Source organism: Alligator mississippiensis, chromosome 1 (genome assembly GCF_030867095.1).
Source record: "Alligator mississippiensis isolate rAllMis1 chromosome 1, rAllMis1, whole genome shotgun sequence".
NCBI classification, from domain to species: Eukaryota; Metazoa; Chordata; order Crocodylia; family Alligatoridae; genus Alligator; species Alligator mississippiensis.
Window position 1 is genome coordinate 207,651,269 of NC_081824.1, and position 22,493 is coordinate 207,673,761.

Here is a 22,493-nt window from a genome sequence, read left to right on the forward strand (position 1 = left end):
CCCTCCCCTCTCAAGTAATGCAGGAATTCTGCAGTTTTTGTTTTTTATAGGTGTGCTACCTGGCTGTTTGACAGATGGCTCTGATGTATTTACTGAAATTGAACAGCAAGAAATGCAAATACTGAGGGAAGTTTTAAGGTAAAAAATGGATATCCTACCTAATAATTTTTATAAAATAAGAACTAATTCTCATGTTTATTTTACTTGAGCATTTCCTTTGTCTACTAGGTGGCATAAATGTTCTTTTCAAAGTTCTAATTATGAGAGAATCCAAGTACAACATTTACTGAATCAAAACATAGAGCATCTTGAAGTTAGCCCTAACTTTCATCAGTGAAAAACAGGTTTCCAAGGGGCTGTTTCATCAGCCCGGGATTGCTGGCAACTGAAGCACTACCTAGGCCCTGTTCCTCTGAGCTCACCTTCAATATGCTACAAGGGCTCAGACAATCAGCTTGTTAGTTCAGCTTTCGGCCTCTGCATTGTCAGAGCACCCTGCAGTCCAAGCATATAGAACAGCCTGTGCATGTAGAAAGAATGAATTTTGCTTTTGCAGAAGGTTTTGTTCTTTTCCACAGCTTCATTGTAATTCCCATGCAGGGACTTATTCCGAGTTGTAGGACAGTGGAGTTTTGGGAGTTGGGAGCCAATGTGGTTATTCTAGATTATTCTTCCTTCCCAAAAAATCCCAGTTGCATAAATAAAACCAGCAGACATTAATAGGCTCAGTTTTCATTAAGGTGTGATAGTTCCCCTCTCTGTTTAAGGGAGCCCTTGCCCCTAACCCTCAGGGGCTGGCTAATGGCATTATGATCATGGAAGAGACCAGGTAATACTCAAAAGCAGATGAAGGGAAGGGGCACTATATATTTTCTGCCTTCTGGATATTTCTCCTTTTACTTATAAAAGAAGAAATATCTCCTTTTACTCACTCACTCTACCATCTGAGTGAAAAATTTCCAGGAATAAACTTAAAACAAGAGTTTGTTGCACAGGGGGAAATGAGGCCCATTGTTTATCAGGACCAATATTGCAGTTTTTGTTTTGTATTTGAAATAATCAAAGCTGTTTGGAGACTTTGGAAATTTGGGGTTATCATGCCAAGTTTGTCCTGATTTAGCAGTGTGAAATCATTATAAAAAACATCACTTCATATTGAAGATCATAAGCAGCCAGCATGGATTTATGAAAAACAAATCATGTCAAACAAACTTGATCTCCTTCTTTGGCAAAGTAACTACTTGGATCTATAAAGGAAATGCTGTGGATATAATGATTCTGAACTTCAGCCAGGCTTTTGAGAAGGTCCCACGTGACTTTCTAATAAACAATTTGAAGAAATGTGGGCTAGATAAAACTACTTACAAGGTGGATAGATAACTGGCTTAAACAAAGAGTAATTATTAATAGGTCCATGTCAGAGTAGCAGGAAGTTTCAAGCAAAGTCCAACTGGGCCTGGTGCTGTTCAGTACATTTATTAACAATTTGGATGCTGGGATAGAAAGCTTCCTGAGCAAGTTTGCAGATGACATGAATCTGGGAAGAATTATGAACATGTTGGAGGATGTGAGCGCAATTCAGAAAGATTTCATTGGATTGGAAAGTTGGGCTAGTGCTAACAGGATGAAGTTCAGTGTGGACAAATGCAAGGTACTACGTCTTGTGAAGAACATTCAAACGTACAAATATGAAATGGATGACATCTGGCTGGATGGCAGCACTGTGGAAAAGGACTTGGGAGTTTTGATAGATTACAGACTCAATATGAACCTGCAATATGATATAGCCACACAAAAGGTGAATGTGCTTTTGGGCTGGATCACTAGAAGTGTTAGGTGCAAGACATGGGAGGTGATAGTGCTTCACTGCTTGGCACTGGTTAGGCCTCATTTGGAGTGCTGTGTGGAGTTCTGGGCTCCACATTTTAAAAAGGATGTGGAAAAGTTTGAAAAGGTCCAGAGGTGGGCAACAAAGATGATCAAGGGCTTGAAAGGCAAGTCATATGAGGAGAAGCTGAAGGAGCTAGGCATGTTCAGCTTGCAAAAAAGGGACATGATAGCAGTCTTCAAATACTTAATGGGCTACCAGAAGGAAGGGCAGAGAAAGCAGCTTTTCTGTGTTGCTACAAGAATGGCTTGAAGTTGCATTGCAGCAAAGTAAGTTTAGATGGGATACCTGGAAAAAAAGCTTCTTTACTGTTAGAATAGCAAGGCAGTGAGATAGACTAGCTGTGGAAGTTATGGACTCCCCATCACTGGAGGTGTTCAAAAATAGGTTTATAGACACAGATTATCCCTAGCTAGTGGCTGTCCATGTTCCAATATGGGTATTTTCTGTGCTTGTGGGCTTTGCTAGTTGCCCCCTCCACTCCCCTTGTTACATATATCAGGGTGTTTTTAAGTCTTCCACAAAGACATTGGGTGTTGGCTGCATCAAGACTGGGAACTTGGATTGGGGTGTGCCAGTGTTCCTGCTGGGACTAAAACCAGAGGCTAATGGCTAGAAGGTCTTTCTTTTCCACTCAAGATCTGACCAGTCATCATTTTGGAGTCAGGAAGGAATTTAACTCCGTGGTCAGATTGGTATGTACTGTGGGATTTTTTTCCTTCCTTTGTAGCAGGGGGTGTAGCCATATATCCAGGATCTCTAGAGCAGGGGTTGTCAACAGGGATACATGTACTCCTGGGGGTACTTGAGCAGGTTCTAGGGGGTATGCGAGGGTAGCTGCTGTGCGCGAACTTCCCCTGCCCTGTGGGGGTGACTGGCCAGACATGGAGGGCGGGGGAAGCTCACATGAGGCTGCTGCCACCGCTCCGCATCCAGCTGCGTGTCACCCCCTCCCCCGCTCGGGGTCCAGTCACACACCATGCCCCCCGCGCCCCACAGCTGGGGGTACACTGCTCTGCGTCCAGCTGCCTGGGAGTACAATGATAGAAAAAGGTTGAAAACCCCTGCTCTAGCGCATACATTGACAATATTTCATAGAACCAGGATATTGGCTGCTGTGGTTCATTTTTATCTGTGGCAGGTTAGGATGTTAGGTCTATGTTGTATCAGGGTTGAAGGTAGTCTTGTGTAGAGTTCAGAGGGTAGATTGTATAGGATGGTTTAGATAGGGGTGATCCTACCTCAGGGGCAGGGTTGAACTTTATAACCTCTGGAGGTCACTTCCAGCCCTGCTTCTCTATGATTCTATGGCTATCATGCCAAGTTTGTCCTCTGATTTGACAGTGCTAAATCAATATAAATCATGTTATTTTGAAGATTCCTGAATATTCTACACTATATTTTGTCTATTTTGTCAGGAGGTCTAAGGAAGAATATGAAATAGAGCAAGATAAGAAAAGGACTAAAGAGGTGAGTTTGTTATTTTTAATTCAGGTATGGCAGTAAGTCTTTAATATATATATATATTTTTTATATCTTTGCCTTGGACTGAAAAGTTTTTACTAAGGATAAATCTCGTCCACTCACATATGCCTTGCAGAGGAAACAAAAGGGTTGCTAGAGACAGCCTTGTTGCCATTATAAATTAAAGGACCTTTTCTTTTGAAGGTTCAGTTTCTCTTTTAAGAGTGTTGTACGTGCATCATTGACCTCAATAGCATCATTAACTATAGAGAAAGCAGCCTGTTCACATCTCTTGCCAATGTTAAACAAAAAGTGCAAATGAGGTATTAATTTTTGTTGAACTCCACCTGAGAGATCAAGCTTTGTTGTTTGGAGGGGGAAAAGACAAGCTCAACTTGCTAACCCACCACTGAGAGAAGAGTGAAGAACTTGAGATGTCATTTTTGTGGTAGCTATTCATAGATTTCATAGACATTTGGGCTAGAAGGGACCTCAGAAGATCATCAAGTGCAGCCCCCTGCCCCAGGGGCAGGAAGTCAGCAGGGGTCATAGGATCCCAGCAAGATAAACATCCAAATGTGTCTTGAAGGCATTCAAAGCAGGTGCTTGAACCACCTCCAGCGGTAGTCTGTTCCAAACCTTGGGAGCTTGGACAGTAAAGAAGTTCCTCCTTATGTCCAGCCTGAACCAGTCATGGAGGAGTTTGTGGGGTGCTCTGGTGAACAGAAGTTCCCCCAGATCCTGGTGATCGCCCTGATAAACTTATAGGTGGCCACCAGATCACCCCTGAACCTGCACTTTTCCAGGATGAAGTCCCATGGCTCTCAGCCTCTCTTCATAAGGTCTGTTTTCCTGACCTCTGATCATGTGTGTGGCTCTCCTCTTTTATACAGTTTGAAAGGAGGATTTGACTAATCATTATCAAAGCCCCATTATAAGACAAAAACTGTGGTTATCATTTTGAGGTGCTGACTAGGCAAGGTATCAGAATTTCTGTAGCTGTGTTACTTTCAGATGTTGTTACCATAAAAGTAAGTTTTAACAGATGTTTTGTTCTCCTTTGACTCATGAATTTATAATTGCTCATGCAGAATTACTGCACTTGGTTTGCTACAGTTAGAGATTTTTGCTGAGTCCCCAGAGGAGAGGGTGGAGAACACAGGAGCAAGCATCTTTGTAGAACAGAAAGTTGCTGTTGGTCTGAGATTCTGTTTTCTTCTACAAGTAGGTCTGTATTGACATATTTAGAGTTCAGCTTTAAATCACTTTCACGATTAAATGAAATACTTAGAGCTGCTGTAGTGAATTAATCAAATAACTAATTCAATGACATTCCTAAAAAAGTGGATTTTTTTCTATTACCATATATACTTGAATTTAAGATAAGGGCTTCCTCCCCACCAGCTGATTTGGGGGTAGAAAAAGTCCTTGTTTTAGATTTGCATACAAAATGGAGTGAAGTGCAGGTGGCTGCTGTGGCTCTGACTCTGACCCTGAGCCAAGGTTGGGACTAGAGTCAGATCCACAGCAGATTCATAGATGCTAGGGTTGGAAGGGACCTCAATAGATCATCGAGTCCGACCCCCTGCATAGGCAGGAAAGAGTGCTGGGTTCAGATGACCCCAGCTATCTGCTTATCTAATCTCCCCTGGAAGACCCCCAGGGTAGGGGAGAGCACCACCTCCCTTGGGAGCCCATTCCAGACCTTGGCCACTCGAATTGTGAAGAAGTTCTTCCTAATGTCTAGTCTAAATCTGCTTTCTGCTAGCTTATGGCCGTTATTTCTTGTAACCCCCGGGAGCGCCTGGGTGAATAAAACCTCACCAATTCCCTTCTGTGCCCCGATGATGAACTTATAGGCAGCCACAAGGTCGCCTCTCAACCTTCTGTTGCGGAGGCTGAAGAGGTCCAGGTGCCCCAATCTCTCCTCATAGGGCTTGGCCTGCAAGCCCTTAACCATACGAGCGGCCCTTCTCTGGACCCTCTCCAGGTTATCCATATCCGTCTTGAAGTGCAGCGCCCAAAATTGCACGCAGTATTCCAACTGCGGTCTGACCAGCACCCGATAGAGGGGAAGTATCACCTCCTTGGATCTGTTCGTCATGCATCTGCTGATGCACGATAAAGTGCCATTAGCTTTTCTGATGGCTTTGTCACACTGAAGACTCATGTTCATCTTGGAGTCCACTAGGACTCCGAGATCCCTTTCTGCTTCCGTTCCACCAAGCAGGTCATTCCCTAGGCAGTAGGTACGCTGGACATTTTTCCTCCCTAGGTGCAGCATTTTGCATTTCTCCTTGTTGAATTGCATTCTGTTGTTTTCCGCCCATATGTCCAACCTGTCCAGGTCTGCTTGTAGTTGTTCCCTGCCCCCCCGGCGTGTCCACTTCTCCCCACAATTTTGTGTCATCCGCAAACGTGGACAGAGTACACTTCACTCCCTCGTCCAAGTCGCTGGTGAAGATATTGAAGAGCATCGGTCCAAGGACCAAGCCCTGCGGCACCCCACTGCCCACACCCTTCCTGGTCGATACCGACCCATCCACTACGACTCTCTGGGTGCGACCCTCTAGCCAATTCGCCACCCACTGGACTGTGTAGTCATCCAAGTCACAGCCTCTTAACTTGTTCACCAGTATGGTGTGGGATACCGTATCGAAGGCCTTCCTGAAGTCTAAGTATATGACGTCAACCCCTACTCCTGCGTCCAGACGTTTTGTAACCTAGTCATAAAAAGAGACTAGATTAGTCAGGCATGATCTACCTGCTACGAACCCGTGCTGGTTTTCCCTCAGCATAATTTGCCCTGCCGGGCTCTCGCAAATGTGAGCCTTGATAATTTTTTCAAAGACTTTGCCTAGGATGGAGGTGAGACTAACTGGCCTATAGTTGCCTGGGTCCTCCTTCCTCCCCTTCTTGAAAATGGGGACCACATTGGCCCTTTTCCAGTCCTCTGGGACCTGGCCCGTGCATCATGAGTGTTCAAATATTACCGCCAGTGGCTGTGCAATGACGTCAGCCAGTGCCTTCAGTACCCTCGGATGGAGCTCATCCGGGCCTGCCGACTTAAAGACATCCAGTTCCTCCAAGTGCCTCTGCACCATCTCAGGGTCTACGCATGGCAGTCTGGCGCCTTGCTGCTGCCTCTCTACAATCCCAGTAAGAGCCTTGTCCTGCCCTCACTTAGGAACACTGAGGCAAAGAACTCGTTAAGGAGTTCAGCCTTGTCCCCCCTGTCCGTCACCAATTGCTTCTGCCCATTTAGTAGAGGTCCTATTCCACCCTGGGCCTTCCTTTTACTCCCTATATATCTGAAAAACAATTTTTTGTTATCCTTTACTTGGGATGCCATCCTCAGCTCCATGGTAGCTTTGGCCCGCCTAACTGCCTCCCTACAAGTGTGAGCAGAGGAGGTATACTCCTTTTGGTAATCTCTCCCCGTTTCCACTTTTTATATGCTCCCCTTTTAGTCCGCAGGCTGCCCTGGATTTCTCTGGTCAGCTAAGGAAGCCTCCTGGCCCCTTTCCCTCTTTTTCCTCTCTTCGGGATCATCTCCCTCTTGAAGGATCATTTCCTTAAGGCACAGCCACCCTTCCTGGGCTCCCATCTCTTCAAAACTCCTACTCTGTAGTGCGTCCTTGACTAAACGCCTGAGTTCATTGAAATCAGCTTTCCTAAAGTCTAGCACTTTCACCCTACTAGTTACCTTACCCACTCGACGTCTTATGGTGAATTCTATTATTTGGTGATCACTGTCCCCCAGGTGACTACCAATCTGTAGGTCCCCTACCATATCATCCCCCGTTGCCAATACCAGGTCCAGTAAGGCATTCCCCCTTGTGGGGTACCTCCTGCGTCAGGTGGAGGTCCTGTACGCAGGATAGGAACGTGCGTGAATGGTGGGACTTTGCTGTTTGTGTCTCTCAGCAGATGTCTGGGTAGTTTAGGTCTCCCATGACTACCACCTCCTTAGTTTTTATGGTCTCTGAGAGCTGCCTCAGGAGCCCCGAATCTAGTTCTTCCCCTTGGTGTGGGGGGTCTGTAGCAGACCCCTACCACCAACTCCCTTTCTCCTTGCCCCCCATGTAACTTAACCCACAATCCTTCTACTTTCTCCTCCTTTGATTCTGTCTTGATGAGGGTCGAAGTATATTGCTCATTGACATAGAGTGCAACCCCTCCCCCTTTCTTCCCCACCCTGTCCTTTCTGTACAGCCTATACCCCTCAATATGTACCGCCCAGTCGTGGGAAGAATCCCACCAGGTTTCAGATAGTCCTACTAAGTTGTAGGTGTTTTTTGCAAGCAGGAGTGCTAGTTCATCCTGCTTGCTCCCCATGCTCCTAGCATTAGTATATAGGCACTTGAGCCCTGTGACTGGTGCCTTTTTTGCCCCCCAGCTCCGATTCCCAAAGGGCCCCTTATTGCTTACCACTGGCCGCCCCATGGATTGCAGGTTCCCGATGTTCTCCTTCTTCAGGCTGGGGTGTCCTTGTGGGTGCCACATGGTTTGGTGGTCCACGGTTTCCCCCGCCCTCATCTTCCCCTCCCCTGACGAGCCTAGTTTAAAGCCTGCCGGAGGAGATCCGCCAACCTAGAAGAGAACACACACTTACCTTTGGGGGACAGGTGAAGCCCATCCCAACTGAGCATGTCCCTCGTCGTGATTTGCGGGTCGTTGTCCAGGAAGCTGAAGCCTGCTTCGAGACACCATTGCCAAAGCCGCCAGTTGGTCTCTCTAATGCAGTTCTCGTGCCGTCTTCCACGTCCGCTCACTGGTAGGACAGAAGAGAATACCATCTGTGCACCAATCTCCCTCAGCACGCCACCCAGAGCATGGTAGTCCGTCATCAAGTGATCGGGGCTTCTCCTGGCCGCATCATTAGTACCCACATTGACAAGGACCATGGGGTAGTAATCAGTGGGCTTAATCCTGGCCTGGATTATTCCCGTCACATCCCGAATCTTTGCTCCAGGCAGGCAGTAGACTTCTCGTGTTGAGGGGTCCTGGCAACAGATGGGTCCTTCCGTACATCTCAGGATGGAGTCGCCTATGACGATCACTCCTCGTGATCGCCTCCTCCTCTGGGTCTGCTTGGATCTCTTGACCTGTTCAGAGCGTGGAGAATGTGGCGTTGGTTCCTGCCCAGAGGTTTCCTCCTCTCCTTCCATCTCCTGCAGGGTCGCCAGGGCCTTGTACCTGTTCACCAGTCGGACTGGAGGAACTGGTACCGGTTTACTGCGAGCAGCTCTGGTCCTGGATGTGACTGTCTGCCACCCTGCTGTAGAGGGCACTCCCCGGGGTGCTTCTTCCTTAGGTGTCTGGTCCTGCAGGGAAAGGAAAAAACTGTCAATTTCCTCCTCCGCCTCCCTGATACCCCTCAGCCTGCTAACCTCCTCCTGGAGCTCCCTCACCTGCACCTCCAGAGCCCTAAGACGGCACCTGCCAGACAGGTGTGGGGGCCCCCAAACTCTGCCCCCCCCAGCCCTGCTGGGGATCCCCCGCAGGCCAGGAGACAGGGGGACACCAGCTCCCCCATGGGCTCAGTCTGGGTGAAGGCCCCAGACCAGCCCCGGGAGGGCATGGCCCCCTGGGCAGAGGCCCTAGCAGCACTCCTCATCGACACCATTGTATAAGCTGCTGTTTGTTAGATCTGTGTGGTGTCTACGCTCTACCTGTACAGGAGTCTCCCTCCTGGCCCTTCCTGCCTGCCCGCTGGCGCGAACGCCTGCAGAAATGCCAGCGCGCTCTTACAGAGCGCGCCTGTTTGCGTGCTCTGTTCGCGCTGCACAGCTCGGGAGCGCGGCTCCCTACTGGCTCAGCTATAAGGGACCCGGGGGGGCAGATACCTGCTTCCCCTTCTGCAGCTTTTCCCCCTCTCCTCCCTTGCTTACTATCAGACGCAGGTTGCCTCCAGCTTGGGTTAGATTTCATCCTGGGCATGGAATACAAGGAAACTCCCTCTCCTGCCCACCCAAGCAGCAGCACAGTATTGTTGCAGGGCCCAGTGGAGGTGTGCTTCCATGTGCTATGCTCCATGATCTGGCAGAAAATAGAGGTCAAGCAACCTCTGATAGTAAAAGGGGGAGGGGTGGAAGAAGAACAGAGACTGTAAGGAGCTGGGTGCAGGGACAAGCAAGAAGGCTGCAGGGGGAATAAGTGAGGGATCAGAAGGTAAGCGGGGGGCCACTGGATCCCCCCAGCCACTGCTTTCTCTGCTGAAGCAGTGGGGGCAGAGGGGGAGGATAAATTTAAGAAAACCCTTCAATAATTAGATTCTATACCTGGAAAGTTTTTAAAAAATATTAGATTCTATATATGGGAAACTTACTAATTATTGGAGGATTGTCTTAAAATTCAAGGTTGTCTTATTTGATTAAAAATGGTAATTAAAATAGACTTTAACATTTTGTGACTCTCTTCTAAGATGTATTCATATTTATTAAACATTTTAAAATGTTTAAATTTTCTCTGTCAAGATTGGAGTAAAGACTTTGGACTCTTAGTATGCCATAATACATTGTGATGCCCTTTTGTTGCTGAAGGCACTGAGATATTGTCCTCATTACTCATTAAAGGTATACAAGATGTGATCCATGTTCAGTGCAACTATTCCTCTCATGCAAAGTGCCACTGAAGTTATGGGTAGGATTAGGCTCTTATTCTTTAATCTGCAAGACCGTCCTGGTTGTACAAGGTCTTTGTTATGGAACTCTTGAAAAAAAAGAACACAAACAAACAAAAAAATCTCTTATGCTCTGACCTAGTTCCTCATTTTGTGGAATTTTTCATGGACACTGCCTCATAAAATATGTAGATATTTAAAATATTTGTTGAGGAAATATTTAGTTAATTTGATCTTGCTTCTGTGCAAGAGATGATAATCGATGGTAGACTAGAATAGGATTGGGATCCTCAAATGAGACCCAAAAGTAGTCAGCATACTGAACGCAGAGTCTGAAATCAGCACACTGAACAGAGTTCCCTAGAAATAGCCAATGCAAATACTGGGATATCCAAATTCTAAGCCCCCAGGGGCTGCACACTGCATGGGGTGCACCCAGCATTGACACTTGCACTGCCTCCCCTACCTGTGCAGGCATCCCACTCCATTACTACTGCATATGGCCTAGACTGTACTTCTTTAATGAGAATGTCATGGGAGACAGTATTCAAAGCCATCTTAATATCTAGTAAATAATATCTATTGCTCTCTCCCAATCCACAAACTTGTTACCTTTTCAGATGCTTTTGATAAATGCATTTTGACTGTTTCTTATAGTCTTGTTGTCCATGAGGTGTTTAAAAATGGATTCAGTAGTGACCTACTCCATGACCATCATCTCCATGTATCAATGAGAGGCTGATTGGCCTGTAATTCTCTGGACCTTCCTTCTTCCCTTTCTGAAGGAAGGACATTATATTTGCTCTTTTCCAGTCAACCAGGACCTCAGACTTCCATGAGTACTCAGAGGGAAGAGCTAGTGCTTCTGCAGGTACCTCAGACATGGTCTTGAGGAATGAATTTCATCTTGAAAACATTCAGCTTCCCTAACCTGTCCTTCCCTTTCCCAACTCTAGGCGGATTCTCTTTTCCCACACCCTTGTTGCAACCCAAGCTTATCATCTGGTAGCTGACTTAATTTGTAGAGACTGAAGTAAAAAAAGTCAAGTATTTCAGCCTTCTCTGCATTAACTATTATTAGATTGCTCTGTCTACTCCGTAAGGGACCCATTTTCCTTAGCCTTCCCCTTCTCCACTTGTAAAATGTTTTCTGTTGCCATTTATGTCCCTTGCTAGCTGCATCTCTATTTGTGCCTCAGCCTTCCCGATTCTCTTCCTGTATACCTCTTTTACTCATCCCTAGCAACATGGAAAGGTATCTTGCTAAAAGTGGAAACGTTTTTGGAGTTTCAGCTCATTGAAGAGTTTACTGCTTTGCTCAGCCAGTCTCTTGGTGCACTTCCTATCCTTTCTTTGCATTAAAATAGTTTGCTTTTGCACCCTTAATATGATGTCTAAAGTATAACCAGCTCCCCTGGACTATTTTTCCCCTTAGACCTGAGATCCTGCACAGCAGTTACCAGAGTTTATTTAAACTTTGGCTTTTGGAAGTCCCGTGTCTTTATTTTGCAGCTCCCCTTCCTTCCTTCCCTTAGGATCTTGAACGCTTGTCATTTCATTGTCACTGTCACCCAAGTTGCCTTTCACCTTAAAAAATTCCTCATTCTTCATGATCAGCAAATCTTGAAGAATTTTGCTCCTCTTTGGCTCCTCCAACATCTTCCTTCCATTTTAGGATCTTTCCTTCAAAATGTAGGTGATAAGGCTGGCAATCACTGCCAGGATTTTTCAGGTTAAGGAATATATATCCGAGGCCCAAGACTAGACAGGAATATGGTTAAGGTGAAAGAGGCTTCAGGCTAGAGAGATTAGAGCCATCACAATTATTAGGACATTTGGGATAAATTGAGAAAAATTATATCTTGATGCCTTAAGACAAGCACATGAAGTTAAGCATCAGAGAACTGCAGATTCTTTCCTAGGCACAATGTCACTCAATCCTTAGAGCAAATACACCACACACTCACAACCTCTCCCCACCCCTCGCCTCCTCAACACACGAACTGAGCACAAATGGGCTGGCTAAGATGTCAGCGACTAAGGAAATATGTATAGTGCTTCTTCTGTGATCTTAAGAAGAAAACCCAAGAAGTATAGCCTGTGCCCTTGCTTCCGTGCCAAGCATGGCAATGGGACACTGAAGCCGTCTCATGGGCATCTCTGGTGTCTGCTCTCAAGCATCTGTCTCTGGCATTGTTTGGAGTAGTGTCAGAAGTGCCCACAGGGCTTCTTGGCTGTCTCATGCCTGGAGTTGACACATGTGGAACAGAAGTAGGTGGGTGAGATGTGCTTCTCCTTGTCATTCTCAGGGGTGTTGTAGAAGTGGTGTGGACATACCCTAAGAATTGTTCCAGACCCAAACAGATTCAGGGAGCTAGGTTGCTCCCAGTGGGTACCAAGTCACAGCCAGGAGAAGTGTGATGATTATAAAAGTTCTTCACCAAGGAAAGTTATCACAGGAAACTGTGAAGAGAGGTTGTCTCTTACACATGACCATTTTATTTCTGTATCCTTTTTCTCTTCTGATGTTAGGAGGATCAGAATCAGGATTAAAACAAACAAACAAACAAAAAAAAAATCACCCCAAATAGGACTCTCAGACCAAACAAAGTCCTCAGACAGTCTGTACAGCAGAACAGATCTTCTAACTCATTTTCTAATCCTGAATTCCAATCCAGAGAAAATGAATGTGGAAGCTTGACTACTAGATAGAAAGTCCTAAACAAACTGCAGTATTCCTCCAGAAATACTCTCCCAGTGTCTTCCAGGCTTTCTAATCTTGATCTACATGAGAGGTAGTGATGAAATTCTCTTTCCATTATCAATATTAGTTTGATTTTTTTTTTTTTTAAGGAAAAATAGAATACCAAGAAACGAATCATCCCAGTTCTGCTGGATTTTTGATTTAAGTTCTTATGTACTATCAACATTTGTATCGCAATTCCAAAAAAATCAAATCTCAACTGCAGGCTCATTTAGCCTTATGAGACCATTCATCAATATTGACATTTCAGCTTATCTGTCTTAACAGGTCAGTGTTGTTATTTGTATTCCAGTAATGCCAAGAGATCCCTACCATGATCAAGGGTCCATTGTGTTAAGCACTCTGTAAGTCACAGAATTTAGGTAATTCACACAGATAAGCAAGCAGCAAAGGCTGAGAAGTATGCAACTCCCATTTGTGTTTTTCCTATAATTATTTTCCCAAATCCAGTTTAAGTATTTTCTCTCTCTCTGATCTAGAAGTTGCCCATCATGCTATAGCTTTCACACTTCCAGTATGTCATTGTCAGGCTGATGGTGTCATGTATCCTTTCCTTCACAATGTAGGAAAGAGATGGGCCCTTTAGAGATGTGCCTCTGTCAGTTACATTGGAAAGAAAAGTTACCAAGTCTATTTTTATGAAGACATGAGTCCTACTGTGTATTTTATGATTATTAAGTGTACCTTTTGTACCGCAGAGGTGTGCACCAAATGACTCTCTTATCATAGGAAGTCATTCCTCCTTTGTTTTGCCCAAAGTTCAAGGGAAGTGTGGTACATGGTACACAAGAAGTTTACCTTGATACAACTGTTTCACGAAATCCTTCTCTCCTCTTGTTCCAGACCCCACCCCCAGGAATGGCTGTGGCACCCCCTGGCAGCCACATTAAATTTTGCCCGCAACCCACTCTTGTCTCTCCAGCAATTGCCATGTCTTTTCCTGCCCTACCTTTATTATAATAATTATAAATTTGGGAAGCTGACCTTAGAGTACCAGAATGAGCCTTGGGTGCTTCACTCTGCCCTGCTTATCATTGGGCTGCCTTGGTCTGGCCCAGTCTTTCTTGAGCAAGTCATTGTGTTTTTTTCCTACTGGCCTCAGCCAGTTTACTCTGTCTCTTGCACTACCAGGCTCTTGGCCCTATCCCACCACTGGGCCTTAACTGCACAACTTTGACTCCCTGGTCCTACCACATTCCACCAAGCTCCCCTTTGGTCCTACTTTGGGTAATTACACTAGGCATTAAACTCAAAACCCCAAATACAGGGAGTCTATCTAGCCCCATTGTATTTGACGCATAATCTACGTTATATAACTGTGTGTGTCATAATATTCCTCCCAACTGCTTGGGGCCTTACTAACAACCGATAAAGATTTTTGGTGTTTGCGCCTGTGTTGTCCTTCTGTTCTTGTCTGCCATGACTTTGGTTTAACTTGTTTTGAGCAGAAGGCCCCCCATGGGTATAAGATGCTCAGGCAAGACCAGTGGTTGTCTTCCCGGAGCTCCTACCTCCCCTAATGCCCCGTCCATTTACCAGTCAGCTGTTTCTGAGGCAAACAAGATGGAAGCCTTCAAAATGAACAAAAAGTCCCTTTCTAGAGATTCAAGGTCAAAATTATAAATGATCAGTCCAGTCTCTAACAATATAACAAATTTATAACTGAAACCGTAACATAGACAAACTCACAGTTAGTTGATCTCTCATGCAGGACACTCTCCTTGTATTCTGGAATCCCTTCCTTGTGCTCCTTCTTCTAGGGTCTTGTTCCAGTGCCCATATTACTGAACGCTCCTCCGATTGTCCAGACTTACAATGCTTTTCTTCTGCCCGCTCTCTGGGGCTGGCTTCCTATGTCTACCTGACCTTTTCCTCCAAGCCAACTATTCTCAATTTGCTGGCCCTTCTCGGCGTGCCAGCATTCACTCTGTTGCTGGCTTTTCCTGGCATGCAGGCTTTCCCTAGTATGCCTGCTTCCTCCAGATGCCAGTCTTCCCCAGTGTGCCTGCTCTCTTCACCATGCTGGATTTCCTCCTGGTGCCAGTCTTCTCTAGTGTGCTGGCTGTCAGCTGGCTGCTGGCTTTGGATGCCTGCTGACCTGCACCCAGCACATACTCTTAAAGTATGTTGTTGGGGTGGCTGCTTGGGCTCCAGATGCCACTCCCCCAAGGCTGCCAGGACTCTCATCCCAAGGCAAGCAGCTCTTTTGACCCTTCCCGAGCCCTCCTCTCGGGGTCTGGTGCTGCTTCCCTCTTCATTCCCCATCCCATGCTTTTCAGGACAGTGGGAGTTGTGTTCTCCCACATCTATGCTCTCCAGTCTCGTCCCCCTTTAACCACACAGTAGCCTTGTGGAGGGTACTATCCACCAGACCCTTGGGCCTACATAGATCCACTAGGCTTTAGGCCCACATGTAGAAATGTTTGGTGCCTCCCTGGCATCCACTGTGACCTGTCCTCACCAGCCCTTTTAGGGCACCCCAGCCAGTGGTTTCTACTAGGCTCTGTGTGGTTACTCTAAGCACAGAATGCCTTTCTTGGCACACTGCCATGGCCTCCTGCTTCCTCTTCAGCCACACCCATGCCCCACAGCTAACACAGTCAACAAAATGTTCTCAACACAGCTAACACAGTCAAAAAATGTTCTGAACTTAAACCTCACTCTAGGTCTTGCCACTCTAGCAACTCCTACTCCACTCCTAGTCATATCCTTCTAGCCCTCCAGGGTACTTTTTGTTGTCTCTAGATCTCCCTCTAGCAGTCTTCCTCTTTACCCTGCAGAGCATTAAACTAGACTGACCCCTGTAGCTCAGGAGCTGGGTTTATATTCCCTGGGCTCCACCCCTTCCAGTCATCTGATCACTGACTCCCAAAACCAGGTACAGGATTTTCCCCTTTGTCCACTAAGAAGCCTGCTCCCATCTGCTGTAGCCTACCCAGCTGCTTGGTAGTGTCTACTACTTGTCTAGAGCTCTGCACTTTGTAAATTAGTGCAGGGCAGCTTGCTCCTAAGTAGCTACTTGCAGTTTTATAGCTCCTGTCTTTGTCTTCCCTAGGCTACTTACTTTCTTGCAGCTGGCACTAGCTAAACAGCCTGTAACAGACTGTAGCCCTATAATGGTGCTTTCTCACTTTTAAAGTAACAGGAGTTGGGAACCCCCTACTATGCCTTCCTCCCCTGCCTAAATGCCTGACCTAAAGGCATTTAAATTGCTCTTAAATAGCTAAAGTCACATTGCCTTATTATCAGATATGCATCTATGGATAAGCTGGTTTCATACAGAATATAGATCCCCTCAATGCAGTCCTTCACTTTTACCTGAACAGAAAGGAACCCAAATAGCCATGAAAGAAATCTAAAAATGGGATTTTTGGTCATCAACACCTTCCTATCATCCGTTGAAGAAATTTACCCTCAGTCTCTAGCAGCAGCATTTGGCAGGAAATTACTCCTAAAACATAATAGTTACTACTTTTTGGGAAGGAAGAAACTCCTTGTATTTCATGTCTCTTCTTCCCAATTGATCTTCCTAGTTACATCTCAGATGTCTGAAACTGGGGGTTCGAGGTCAGGATCTAGAACTGAAAATCTGTTACCTTACAATTTTGTTTTTGTGTTTGACTACTACTTTGGTCTGCCCCCCTTCAGATGTACTTTCCAGCTGTCTATACAACAGTCTTTTATTAGATCTGTGTGTATACATATACTTTTATAGAGAGTATATATATGTATATAAAATATATACAACAATCTTTTATTATCTCTGTGTGTGTATAGAGACTATATATAGACACACACACACACATCTATATGCAGTCTCCATGAAATTATAGTAGTTGTAGAGCTCATCTACGTATTCATTAATGCACTTTTGCTACTACACATTAAGTTTGGTACCTCTAATATGAGGCACTACATAAAGGTGCATTAGGCTGCCCTAATGCGCAGTAGCAGAAGTGAATACCTTTTTAATGGTGCTTATTGTGCAGTAAACTCATTTTACTGTGTATTAGCATATTAGCACTGTTTTTGACATGTAGAATAGGCTACTGCACATTAAAGCAGTGATTCTCAACTTTTTTTGTACCAGGACCCATTTGTAAACATTGATGGCCAGTCTCCACTTAGTGCCTCTCACTCCCAACCCCCTTCCCCCAGCCCCCCAGTGCTGGCTACAAATGTCCAACTCGGGGTCCTTAAAATTCTGGTTTATTAGGCGGATTGAAACACTGTAATGAGTTAAATCATAAACCTTGGGGCTGGTCCTTCTACACACACACACACACATACACACACACACACACAGTAGCAAGCTACAAGAATCAGGTATACCTATCCAACAGGTGCTGGAGTCTGTCGTGGATGGCATCTGTCAGCCCCAGGGGTCATCCGCATATACGTGCAGGTTTGGGAGTCCATTGATGAATTTTGAATAGGGCTCTGGGAGTGGTCGATCTGGAGATATTCAGCCCAGAAGTTGGTCCCCGGCGTTGATTAATTCAGGCCAGGGCTTCTAGCCCTTGATCAGTGACGTTTAGAGATTTCCCTGTTGTTACATTGTCTTCTGTTGAGTTCTTCTGTTGGTTGATCTTCAGTTTCTTTAGGTGTTAATTTCTGCCTGCTACCGTGTTACACATTCAATCAGTGATTCACTGGCTCTTTCAGGGGCCAGCCTGATACAGAGAAGGGCAGTTTGATTCCTGCCCTTGTTAACATTGTTACAATGTATAACTTACTTATGAAACTAAACACATTTAGTTGAAAGTTGAAAGGTGAGGAGTATAAAATATAAGCTACAAAAGTAATGCCATGGCACACAAATAGATAAAAATACCAAAATACAAGGGGAGATACAAAATGCACACATACAAATTTCAAAACACAATTCCTTATCTTAAAGTGAAAGAAAGAGGAAGGAAGAAAAGGTAGGAGAGGAAAAACATATCCAAGGAGGGGAGAGCAAGTGCAGGCAAGAGGAAAAGGGGCTTTCTGCTACACCAGTGTGTGTGGCAAGGGGTGTGTGTGTGGGGTGGGGATTATGGGGGGCCCCAAGCAGCCCATGGCAGGCTAGAACTCTGCCAGCCTGCAAGGGAAAAGCCACGGTTTCCCACCTTTCCCTACATTAAAGGAGAATCCATTTTTAAAGTTTGTTTGCAACCCTTTCATATATTCTTGCAACCCACTTTTGGGTCATGACTCATGGGTTGAGAAACATTGCATTAAAGCACACCTATAGACATGCCTTAAATTTCTGTTATGAGTTACTTGTCTAAGAATTTAGCATTTCAGCATAGCTTTGAAAGTTAATTTCTAGCATGAGGGCATCAGGGCAGGAGACAGTTCTGGACTTTAGGACTGCCTCTAGTGTTTGAAGAGGGAAAGCACAGCCCCAGCATCTCAGGTTTGGGGAGAGGTTGGTTACTCATCCAGTAAAAAAATTTCCACTCCCTTGGCTCTTATCTGTTGCTGTGGGATGGCTCCATGAGTCTTACGTACACACGATCCATATTCAATCTCATTGCCTCAAAAAAGAAACTTACTTTTTTTTGGTGGACTGTTTGGAGAACAGCAGAAATGTGTTTGAAGGGTCACCCATAAAGTATAGTTGCAAATTGTTGTTTATGGTGGAGGCATGCATGAACCTAGCCAATATTGTAACCTTCATTGGTTCTTGGCTAGAAGGAAGTCATGGACAAAATAAAAAATGTTAGTTGATGGAGCTGAGCCAAAAGTATGCTTCCTGTTAGTAGTGAATTGGTCATTTTCTTTCTTTTTTTTTTACCTGCACAGTACAGCAGGTGGGATTGGCAGCATTAATAATCATACCTGATGAATTGACGGTTCATATTGCCTGAAGTATATTACTAGAAAGTGTAACAGACTTTTTTTTTCCTCCTCCAAGTCCAAGGAACATGATAAACCGAAGTCAGCAGATGTTACATACAACCGTTCAGGATATTCAAGTGAAGCTGCAAAAGTTAAGAAATCCCTTGAAAATGTTGAGAGAGTCGATGACTTTGAAGAAATTGCAAAATTATCATTAGGTAATGTTGCTGAAAAGTATTTTCAGACTATGTAGTATGCGCTTTAATCTAAATAGCCTGCTCATATCTATTTATTATAGGGAAAAGGAAGTCTGACAGTCTTTTGCCTGTGTTTACTGGGGATGAAGAGGGTAAAAAAAGAAATGAGTGAAATTGTGAGAAAGATAGTTATAAAACACACATTGTTACCAGATTTGCCTGTCACTTTGGGGTGTGCTCATTTATTAGGGGTACGTTGCTGGGGGTCTCTGTAATTCTCTCAATGTGCTGCTTGTGTTACTTGTGTTTCTATATGGAGCTGTATCTCTCCTTTCTGCAAGTCCTCACCCTCACTGAAGCTATCTTGCAGGACTCAGTTCAGTGGGGCTGGGTTCCTCCAACCACTGAATCAAACACATGTACGCACATACACCGATTAACAGGACACGCCTGAGCCAGGCTGGGTTATTTAGGATTGACAGGCTAACACCCTCATATGTCTTGAACTCAGTTCCTCAGAGCAGCAATAAAATGCAGTCAGACACAAGCACACAGGTTAACAGAGCACATATCTGAGTGACACCCTCATGTGCCTTGAACTCAGTTCATCCCTTATTTCAGCAGAACAATAATAAATGCAGTTAGACACACGCTAACAGAGTATGTCTGAGCAGGCTGGGTCCAATCAGCACTTTCAGCTGATACCCTTGTGTGCCTCAAAACTCAGCACATCACAATCTCTTGTCACAGTGGTCCTAGTAGTAACCCCCTTGATGAGCAGCCCCCACTGTGGTTTTGGGCATTACAGGGATCTTTGGCCTAGGTAAAAGAAGCATTGCTGCAGAGCAAATGGGGAGGTCAAGGCAAAGAAAAAGTAGGTGAGGTTCAGTGAGAAAGTATAGCAACCACCTTGACAATAAAAGTTATTCATTGCCAAGTATATGAACTTATGATTATACCAGTAATAATACAAGAGAGAGACAAATAAACAATTACAATATTACATAGTTTCAGTTAGGTTTTTGGGGAAGTCTAGCTCGAGTTTGATTAGCAAAAGTCAGGTTTAGAAAGCTGTGCCTGGAGTAAGAGAATAAAAGTCAGGTTCCTAGAGGCAGAGAGAGGGAGAGAGAGTGATCAGCAAAAGTCCAGTCTAGAAAGCTGTTCCTGGAGTGAGAAGGCAAAAGTCAGGTTTAGAAAGCTTTGTCTGGAATAAGAGAATAAAAGTCAGGTTCCTGGAGTCAGAGAGAGAGAGAGAGAGTTGGGATTTCACCACTCAGCGAAGCTTGAACCAGTCAAGGTTCCCAAGTGATGTTGGAGCTTGCAGACAGGCAGAGTCCTCAGCATGATCAATGGAGGGATTCCAGGCAGAAAAGGAGTAGAACCTGGTGCAGCTTTTGGATCCAAGCACCAGGACAGAAACTTGAGCTTGGGTAGGGGTTTTGTAGAGAACTAACAATGGCTCAAGGGAGAATGCTAGGTTTGTTTAGGGGTAAACAATAGCTCATATGGTGGATAATAGGAACTAATCACTCCTGGCTATGGGTGGCATCATCCTGAGGGAGATCACAATACAGACAGGCAAATTCAGTGTTTTGGATACCAATAGAGGAGTCATTACTATAATTGGTGTGATAAATGCTGAGCTGTGTAGATGTGGATTGATTAGTATTTGGAGCAAGGATTCCCCATCATGCAGTGCTCCCCTGCTTTTCTGATCCCAGAATTCAGTGCGGTCCTTGCCTTGGAATCTCTGTTCCCCATCCTGAATGCTAGTGAAGGTGCATGCCTGTCCCATTTCCCATTTAAATGAGTTGTCATCCAGTTCCATCTCCGATGCAGATGAGACCAGGGGAGTTTGCTTCACTCCTATCAACTTTGTCTGGAGGGGTTTAGGTGCGTCTCCCACAGCATCTTCCTTGTCTTTTGTAAGTCCTTCCTCTAAATCAGTTCTTGTTCAGGCTGGCGGGGGAAGAGTTCTTTGTGAGTCAGACAGGCTGCATACTATGCCTGGGTTCCCAAGATCACAGAGCTGAGAGGTAACAACATTGGTTTAATAATTAACCAGTTAACTGTTATATTTCTCACTGTTCTTTGGTTCAGTGTTCTTAAAGTACAGGCTGGAAATTAACTGCTAGGAATTCTACAGTATAACCTCATAAATCCAGTTTTCAAAATTTTCTCAAAAATTCAGAACTATTTAAAAATATACTATATCAGGGGTTTCCAACATTTTTTGACCAGTGTACCCCTGGTGGCCAGTCACAGAGCAAGGGTGGGGGAAGGGAGTAGTGGCAGCCACACGCAGAGTGGCAGCATGGGCAGGTGGTTGGTGGTGGCAGCCGCTGCGTGCAACCTTCCCCCCACCCCGCTCCTGGCTAGCCAGGTAGTGCCAGGCCATATACTTTTCTGGTTTCAAAAATCTGGAATTTTCAAATTTCCAGCAGGTGCTAGATTCCAAGTATGCTAAATTTATGAAGTTATACTGTATTAACAAAAATACCTTTTGAAATAAAGAAGAAATTAAAGATATCAAAATATAGATCAATATTTTAATCTTCACAGTTAGTTTAAGAGAGAAATTAGTTCAGCTAATTTACCACAATCTACTTATAAATACAAACTTTTATCCTAGTTATGCACTTCTCTTGAGCATGTGATTTTGCTATTAGTATGGAACTATGGATCCTTAAATATAGGTTTTATCTCTAATTAAGTTTATATGCCCATGAAGATATGGGACTGCTCAGTTCAATCAAACAATTCCATAATAGAATTTAGGAATTTATACAGGCTACTTAATTATCATGGAACATGAATTAATTTCAAAATTAACTTGCCCAGATGGTATTTCTAGGGTGCATCTGTATGAGATGTTTATTGTGGAGTTGATTAATCCACAGTAAAGTCTCAGCGTCTATGCATGTGGCCCTGTCAGGCTGCAGGAAACTAACTCCACTGTAGATTAGTACTTGTAAACACAAGTACTATCCTCCAGCAGCATTTAGTGTGCCACAATGCACTTGTAGATGCTGACGGGGCTGGCTGGGGCACAAGGGTGCTTCAGTGCAGGGGCTGCCTGCCAGCTAGCCCCACATTGGAGCACTCCTGTGCCCCAGCCAGCTCCACCACAGCCCGTTGAGATGGGGGGGGGAAGCAGCCCCAGCCTGGCAGGCTGACCCCTAGCTCAACATGCTGTAGTCCCAGACACGTGTAAACGCAGTGCCCAGCAGCAATATAGTCAGATATGAACTGCGCGGGGGTTTAATTAATTCACATTAATAGTATGTGTAGATGCACCCCTAGCCTAGTTTTGGCATGTGTGCCTATTGAAGTTGTTTATACATTTCATTCCAAAACATAATTCATATGTAATTATTTTGAAACTATTTTAACTTCTCAAAAATGTTACTGTTGTTGGTTTTCATTCCACTTTAAAGGTTTACACAGTGATAACATTTTGCTTACAAGCTAATTCAAAACTTTTTCTTTTTTAGGTTAGTTTTCTTACTTGCAGTAACTTTGTGAAGTCTTTGAAATGCTGAGGGTTTTTCCTCTCAGTATTTTTCACAATAAGGAAATACAATTTTCTGTAATATATAGTATTAAACTTAGTGTAATGAGTGTCTCCCACTTAATTAGTTATCTAGAAGTTACACTAAATCTATAAGAGTAATCTTATTAGTTAAATAGAAATGTCATCATACATTTTATTTAGAGGGTTTTAACTAA

General features: G+C 44.6%; 1 protein-coding gene across 3 annotated transcripts in view; it reads left to right on the forward strand.

Moving 5' to 3' along the window:
* CFAP36 (cilia and flagella associated protein 36) overlaps nucleotides 1-22,493 on the forward strand; it is a 53,533-nt gene that overhangs the window by 19,125 nt on the left and 11,915 nt on the right. For all 3 annotated transcript variants that reach the window (XM_014595074.3, XM_006272486.4, XM_019500717.2), the window contains 3 exons: nucleotides 51-138; nucleotides 3,307-3,358; nucleotides 18,644-18,785. In XM_014595074.3, the coding sequence (XP_014450560.2) occupies nucleotides 51-138; nucleotides 3,307-3,358; nucleotides 18,644-18,785 (282 nt within the window). The remainder of the gene's footprint in view (nucleotides 1-50; nucleotides 139-3,306; nucleotides 3,359-18,643; nucleotides 18,786-22,493) is intronic.